General features: G+C 50.2%; 1 protein-coding gene across 2 annotated transcripts in view; it reads right to left on the bottom strand.

Annotated features, from left to right (window-relative positions):
* Window positions 1-308: 308 nt before the first annotated feature.
* The window catches only part of PDXDC1 (pyridoxal dependent decarboxylase domain containing 1), a 54,948-nt gene continuing 47,627 nt past the window's right edge, over window positions 309-7,629 (bottom strand). Inside the window, exons 17-23 of one of the 2 annotated variants that reach the window (XM_070362625.1) lie at window positions 6,171-6,335; window positions 5,466-5,584; window positions 5,066-5,187; window positions 3,859-3,951; window positions 3,675-3,771; window positions 2,792-2,896; window positions 309-2,102 (exon numbers count right to left, since the gene is read on the bottom strand). In XM_070362625.1, the coding sequence (XP_070218726.1) occupies window positions 1,849-2,102; window positions 2,792-2,896; window positions 3,675-3,771; window positions 3,859-3,951; window positions 5,066-5,187; window positions 5,466-5,584; window positions 6,171-6,335 (955 nt within the window). In that variant the 3' untranslated portion in view covers window positions 309-1,848. Of the gene's footprint in view, window positions 2,103-2,791; window positions 2,897-3,674; window positions 3,772-3,858; window positions 3,952-5,065; window positions 5,188-5,465; window positions 5,585-6,170; window positions 6,342-7,629 lie in introns of those variants that run through there. The other variant, XR_011462630.1, reaches the window with a different exon arrangement.

The raw sequence follows: 7,629 nt of genomic DNA, 5'->3' as shown, positions 1-7,629 counted from the left end.
AGAGGCCAGAGGAGAAGCTGGCTTTCTCACTATTCTTTAAGCAGCTATTTCAGATACTTGGGTAAGTCTGGGTAAGTCTTCCTAATTCTGCTAAATTAGTGAATAAAGGAAAAATTGTCGTTTAGTTTAAAATGCAGTGGTGAGAATTTATACATCTCAGATTTTTTTTAACCTCAAAATACTTCAGAAGCATCAAATCCAAACCTGATATTATGTATTTTTAGAAACCTTTATTCTTTTGAAGTTGTTATCCAAAAAGAAGTCACCGTGCCCAATTAATGCTAAGATTTATGAAGTGAACTACTGGGAACAATTTCAAGAACCTTTATTGAAACCAACATTCAAATAGTATCTCAAGGGTGAAATTCTTTTTCAGCAAAACCAATTTTAACAATTTCAAATATATATAAAAACATTTAAAAATTAATCTTGTTAAAGGTGATAATTTCCCTTTCCCCATTTTATCTGCTATACTTCATTGCACCAAAGAAACAGGGAAGACTTGTTTAATCATTTGCACCAGGAAGAAAAGAAAAGGAAAACTGCATTTTGACAAGTGCCAAATGTCAGGAATCACATCAAATCAGAGTGTAATTATAGGCTTAATATGGTATAACTAAGGCTTTCAATTCGACAGTCCCAAACCCCATGTGAATTGCCACCATGTTAAGGTCTCCCATAGCTTGACTGCTGGACTAAAAGGCACAGGGGCTGCTGCCGATGGTAAAGGAAGTGACGCAGTACTTAGAATCGGGCCGAAGTTAAGGGTTTACTTCGGCGGTCTTCTGGCTTGATCAGCCTGAGAAAGACTGCCCTTTTGGATCTTGTTTCTGAGTTGGGCCCAAAGGGCTGAGCTGCTGTGAACAGACACTCCAGAAGCTCCCGTGAGAACAGGTCAGAGGTGGACTTAAATTTAGAATTTCAACTTAACAAGGTGCTACACAGCATATTTAATACGAGGCTCTTAAGAGCAGCATCTGTTGAGTTTTGAGATATTAAACATAGAAATAGAAATGAGTACAGTCTGTACTTCTGTGCCAATTTAAAAGCTTTACCAGTATTTAAAAATATACATATATATAATATGGTTGAGAAGAGTCTGTACAGTTACTCTGAATAGAGAAGTTTTAATTTGTTTACAAATAGCATATAAAGGGAGACACGGGCTGGTGGCAGAGCAGAGCCAGCAGCAGTGCCGGGTCCAGCCTGACCTGCCACTGCCGAGCGGACACGGCCCTGACCGACGTCTCGGGGGCAGCAGCAGCAGCGGGGGTGCAGGAGAGCGCTTCTGATGCTCCTGTTTACAACCCCATCACACCCACTCTCCTTCAAGCCAAACAGTCCAGTTGCATATTGCAACCTGATCCAACTGAACACCAAGTAAGACAGACGGCAGAGATCGCCGTCTGTGCAGCAGGGCCCCAGGGAACCCGGAAAGTTCTAGAAAGCTGTCTCACCAAGAACCTACTATGTGCAACCTAGTAACGTCTTCCATGTGTCTGTTTAGAAAGAGAAGCGCAAGTATTTCAAGTGGCAGGCACTTGAAATTCTTGTGTTTTTTGTGAATAAAACGTGTTTATGGTAACGGGGGGGGGGGGATATGGTATTACTACAGTCGGGTAGACAGAAACAGTAGTTGTTGGTTGTTGTACAACACCCACAAAATCAGACATGTCAACTGCCCTCCCGGAGGCCTGGCTCTCAGGCACGTATTTGTGCGACCATCCCAGTTAAGCACAAATAACAGTAATTTCTCTCACATCAGCATGTGGCACGGTTCACATTTTCAGAATAACTTCATCTTCCCTGAAACAATATTCAGTACAGTCTCCAAGCAAACACTGAGTTTTATCTTAAGCTCTCTGGCTCTTCTACCTGCGGGCGGTCATCTTGCAGGCCTTGGGCCCCGTCCTGGAGGGCTCCAGGCGGCTCGGCTTCCGGAGGGGCGGGCGCCTCTGGGTGTCGCTCATGGCTGTTAGCTTCTGAGGCCTCTTGCCCACCCGACGATTGCTCCATCTTCTCCAAGTCTTCGATGTGACTGACTGAGCTGGTCTCGCTGATGGCATCCGAACCACGCAGGGACCTTTTAAATGGCTTCTGGCCTAGAAGATCAATCAACAGCACTGATGGTTCAGGAAAGGGCTCCCCTGCAGCAGGAGCCAGCTGTGCTCTAAGCAATCTGTGTTTAATCACAGCAGAAATCCCAGGGATCCCTGGCTCTGAAGCATTAAGTGATGAGGCGAGAAATGAGAGCTGATGTGACACTAACATGCCCCCAGCGCCAGGGACCGTGAGGGAACCCCAGCTGGGAGAAACTCAGAGGAGTGGACACAGGTTAAATGTGACGCTCCACAGGTGACTCCCCAAGGCTCAGAGATGGCTGAAGGGGCAGAGACGCATGTGTGCTCAGTCACTTCAGTCGTGTCTGACTCTTTGCGACCCCATGGACTGTAGGCCTCCAGGCTCCTCTGTCCTTGGAATTTCCCAGGCAAGAATACTGGAGAGGGTTGTCATGCCCTCCTCCAAGGCATCTTCCTGACCCAGGGATTGAACCCGTGTCTCTTAAGTCTCCTGCATTGGCAGGTGGGTTCTTTACCACTAGCGCCACCTGGGAAGCCCAGGGGCAGGGACCACTGTTCTTAAATGAAGAGAAATAGAACTTCGGGTTGAAGAACCAAGAAGACAGGAACGCAGGTCCTAAAAGCGTTATGGGAGGCCAAGGTCTCTTCCCCAGGGAAATACGGACACCGTTCTTCAGTGTGAGTGAACTCAGGCATGGGGACTGACGTACCTGGAAGCCTCTGTTTGGTGCGAGTGCCTGTGGGCGTCTGAGGCGGTGTGACCCCCGAGCCTTGCACTTTGTAGACGTACGTGTGTTCCGTGGACTCTAGGGAGCCTGTGGGAAGGAGGTGGGGAGGTGTGGGGTAAGCGCCCAGGGTGGGCAGCCCTGTGGAGGCCCGTCAGCCTCGTTCCCCGCGTGCTTCCAGCCGAGGCTCCAGATCCCTGAGCCAGCTGCTGGCGGCTGAGCCGTGAGTGCTGGCCCCATGGGGTGTTCCAGCCTCGTCCCCCCGCCATCCTGTGTGCGTGTGAAAGCAGCCAGCCTGCAGTGTGGCCCGAGCGTGCCGAGAGAGCCAGGCCCTGATGGGAAATGTCTTTTAGCAACAAGGAGCGGATGCCTCTTGGCTAAAGGCTGTGGCCTGGCAGGTTGAGAGTCAGATTGTCCCCTGCTGCCCTGTGACCGTGTAGTCATCATTTCCTGGGGAATGGCCCAGGTTTGGGGAGCCTAATCCACTGGCAGAACAGCAACTGGGAGTACTCACTGAACTAAAATGGCTACAGACTACAGCCTTTCACTTGCCCCATGCAAAAGCAGCCCTCGACTGGGGCAAAACACTCATGAGAGCTGCAAAGAATATTAACACTGATCCGAACAGACAGCTGCGTGGGCTTGGACCCCAGGAAGGGAGTCTTCCGGGGCACGGGCACCTGCCTCCGTGCTGTTCCGACTGTCGGGACAGAAGAGGAGGACGAGAGTCCAGGCAGACAGACCTCGCCTCCTCTCCGGTCCTGGCCCAGCGCCTGGTGTGAAGCCTGGGACGCACACACGGCTCCTCATCCCAGGACACCTGGCCAAACACTCCAGATGCGAGAGATTGGGAGGAAGGTAGTCCTACCTGCCGTCAGGTTGAACGTCCTTCCTTTTTGTGATGCTTGTACTGGAGAAAACCAGTTCAGCACGGATCCAACCACGGGGATCTGCCGTAACACCCCCTGCAAAACACAAGCGTTGCTCAAGGCCATCGTCCGGAGGCCAGCTCCCAGCCCGAGTCCAGCTGGGGGCCCAGCCCGGAGCCTCACCTCTTCCAGAAGCCGCTCCTCGTTTGCCTTCTGCAGCTGAACCTGAGCTTCCTGGATTCCTTTCCGAACCACTTCTGTCATGTTTTCCAGAAGCTGTGTTAAGACCAAGGAAGGCATTATCTGTCCAAGCTGCTTGCTGGGGTTCTAGATTTATAAACACAGCACTGGCGATATTTTTCAAAAGTGTGTTAGTAAACGGTACTTTAACATGTCAGTGTGAAAATACAGCAGAAAATCAAATAGAAGAGGTCAAGATGCTAAAGGAGGCCTAGTGTCAGGCGCCGTGGTGACTGGCCGCATTTGCCAGGGAAGAGAACTGCCCCTATGATCTGAACGTCCTACCAACAGGAAACAGACACAACAGGGACTTCCCTGGTGGTCCAGTGGTTAAGAATCTGCCTTCCAATGGAGGGGACATGAGTTCCATCCCTGGTCTGGGAACTAAGATCCCACATGTCTTGGGGCAACTAAACACGTCTACGTGTCACAACTGGAGAGCCTGCACTGTAGGAGGACCCAGTGCAGGCAGAAGGAAAAAAACAAGACACAGTGCTTAACATTCATGGAAACGGAGGCAGAAGTGATACAGGCGGGGTCAGAAAACTTTAAGATGCCCTCCCACGAACCAAGAAAGTTGGCTCCTAGGCTCCATTTCAAACCCCTTTTCTTCTGCACCCCTCCTACCAAACACGAGTCACGCGACACAGGTGCCTGCCTCCTCTCAGGCCAGCCTCGCACTGCTCCCTTTTCCCTCCCTTTGAGGGATTCCTAATGACTCATATCTGGTGTGGAGAGCGTCCCGTAAGCCTGAAAGCCTGGTCCTCTGTGCCAACTGGCCAAGAGCAGCAGGTCTATTACGGGCGGGAAGTTCTGTTACCTGAAGCACCATCCCATCCAGCCCCAGGACCAGCTCTGACCAGCTCTCCCCTGGCCTTGCGGGGCAGAGGTGATGTGAACGCATCTTCCTGAACGTGCGTGCACCACCTCACTTGCTCATATACGTCTTTCCCAGGCTGGCTCGTGAGTTCACTGAGGGCAGGGACTGCCCTGGTACCTGCTCAACGCCTGGCTCACAGGCGGCCTTTAAGTACTTGGGGAAAGAATGAATGGACAGACATCACCGAGGTAAGCTTCTTCCTTTGTGACTCCAGCTAGTTGCCCAGGGAAAACCCAAAAAAGGAATGAGGCACAGATTACTCTTACAGACCCTTGAGTCCTCCTCGATTTCTCGGGCTGTGACTGCGATGGTCTCTACTAGTTCGGAAATATCGATGTCATCACTCGCCATGCCAATGTAAATACAGCTCTTCATGCTTTTATACTCAGGGCCTGTGGGCAGAAACAACAGACTTACTTGGTTCCCAAGTCCGCTGTCACGAGTCAGACACAGGCCATTCCGTGCACACCACGCGGCCAGGCACGGGGCAGCCTCCCCTAGGGGGTGAGGGCATGGATCTACTGCGGATTCGGGACCCAGCGAGGCTGTGGCAGGGGCAGGAAGCTCTCTCATGCTATGAAGAGCTACACCACTTAAGACAGCCCAACTCCCTTTAGGCCAGTTAGAAAACGACTTCCAAAGTCCACAGCTGACTTATAGGAGTAATTACCCATTTTAAATGTAAGGTCAGATTCCAGTTCATTTAACTTTTTCAGAAGCCCAGCATGGATTTTTTCCCCTTCTGGATCCAATTTCAAACTGCTCTTATCATCATTAGCGTGTTCATACCTATAAACAATATCACATAACAGCACTTCAGTAATCTAAAGTAAGTGTCCCTCTAGACACAGGATGACAGGTGGAGTAGAAGCTGCTGGGAGTTACCAAGGGTGTGCAAGGAGACACAGGGCAAAGGAGCCGCTCAGAGGGTCTCAAGAGTGAACCTTAAGAATGTCCCAGGGGAGCCCAAGTCTCCAGGTACATGAAATGTACAAAGAGGGGCATGATCAAGAAGCCCCATCACTCATAAGAGGAACAGGAGGCTTCTCTCATCCCGAGAGGGGACAAAGGGACTCAAGACGCCCACTGAGTCAGAGGTTGGAGGGTCTGCCCCCACTGGGAAGTGGTTCTCCGGGGTGAGTGGTAGCTCTCTGTTCGTACGTCAGTGGCGCACTAGTAACTTTCAAGTTGGAGCAGAAAGAACACACAGCAACTCCTACTTCACTGAGCGCGTGCTGGGCCGCTTGCCAGCTGTGCTCTTTTAAATGCCCAGGTCTGGGTGAACTTGCATCAGACACGAGTGCTGTGACTACACATATTCATTTTAGATTTCTAAGCTGGTTCACAAAATGATCCGCCCACAGTCTTACCATACCTGACAACTCCTATTCCAGGCCAGTTGGGGTCGTCAACATATAAGAGGCCTGCCGTTGCCTCCACCTCCTGCTTGAACTCCTCTCGCAGCTGCAGTGTACAGGTCAGGACCGGCAGCTTGCTCTGGACGCAGGCCACCAGCTGATCCACATCCTCTCCCGAGTCCCTAAAACTGGACATGTGCACAGAATGTCAGGGAAGCGCTTAAGGAACGGCTGGAAAGGAGGGAGCTGTGCTCTCAGTTCCACTATCAGAACATCAGCAGTTCTCAGTATAGCCAGTCAGTTGCAGCTGAGGACTCAAAAAAAACAACCACTAAACCCAGATACGTGAGGATATGAGATATCTATGGATGTGAGAGTTGCACCATAAAGAAGGCTAAGTGCCAAAGAATTGATGCTTTTGAATTGTGGTGCTGGAGAAGACTCTTAAGAGTCCCTTGGACTGCAAGGAGATCCAACCAGTCCATCCTAAAGGAAATCAACCCTGAATATTCGTTGGAAGGACTGATGCTGAAGCTCCAATACTTTGGCCACCTGATGTAAAGAGCTGACTCACTGGAAAAGACCCTGATGCTGGGAAAAATTGAGGGCAGGAAGAGAAGGGGGTGACAGAGCATAAGACGGTTGAGTGGCATCATCGACTCAATGGACATGAGTTTGAGCACACTCTGGGAGATAGTGAAGGACAGGGAAGCCTGGTGTGCTGCAGTTAATGGGGTCACAAAGAGTCGGACACGACTGAACTACAAACCCGGATATGGAAGAAGCAGGTGTTAAAAATTCACACAGCTGATGGCCGAGGTGTAGACACATTTTGTTCTTACACAGAAGATAGCATTAGCTCCTCTGATTTAACACACAGTGAAATCCTACCATGGAAATCAGATTCTTCTTGAAGAAAGACTCTGCTTAAGTCAAGTGATAAACGTTGTATCAGGTTGGAAACAAGAAGACAGCCACACAGTTCTCTCTATTAACATGGAGGGGAGAGAGGTTTGGGGGTGGGCGGAGGGGCAGCAGGGCAGGGTGGTGATGGTGACAGCACCAAGTGCTTCTGAAGGTCAGAGCCTGAGAGTCTCAGGGTTCACTGCGCCCTCGCTTCCACTGATTCAAAGCTTATGTGATCTAAGCCTCAATACGTGCAGCCTGGGGTGTCCACAGTTACTTTTTCCAGTTCCAGACCCCCTGCTCAGCAGGACCAAAGGCTCCCAGAATGTCCCGAGGCCTCTGGCCACAGTCATGACATGCGGGACAGGTGCCTGCACTTCCCTACTTTGGAGTCTGTGGGAAAAATACCTTTCCAAAGATGCCGAAAACACCTCATGAAAAACCATCAAGCATTCTCTGAACGTATTTAGATCATCTCAGAAAAAAGCACAATCAGATTTCTGATACATCTCTATACAGCTTATTTTGAAGTGCCTCCTATAAAACATGCCAAGCACCACCCAAGCCACT

This window comes from Bos mutus, chromosome 25 (assembly GCF_027580195.1).
Source record: "Bos mutus isolate GX-2022 chromosome 25, NWIPB_WYAK_1.1, whole genome shotgun sequence".
NCBI classification, from domain to species: domain Eukaryota; kingdom Metazoa; phylum Chordata; class Mammalia; order Artiodactyla; family Bovidae; genus Bos; species Bos mutus.
This window is presented reverse-complemented; position numbering and strand designations above follow the sequence as displayed.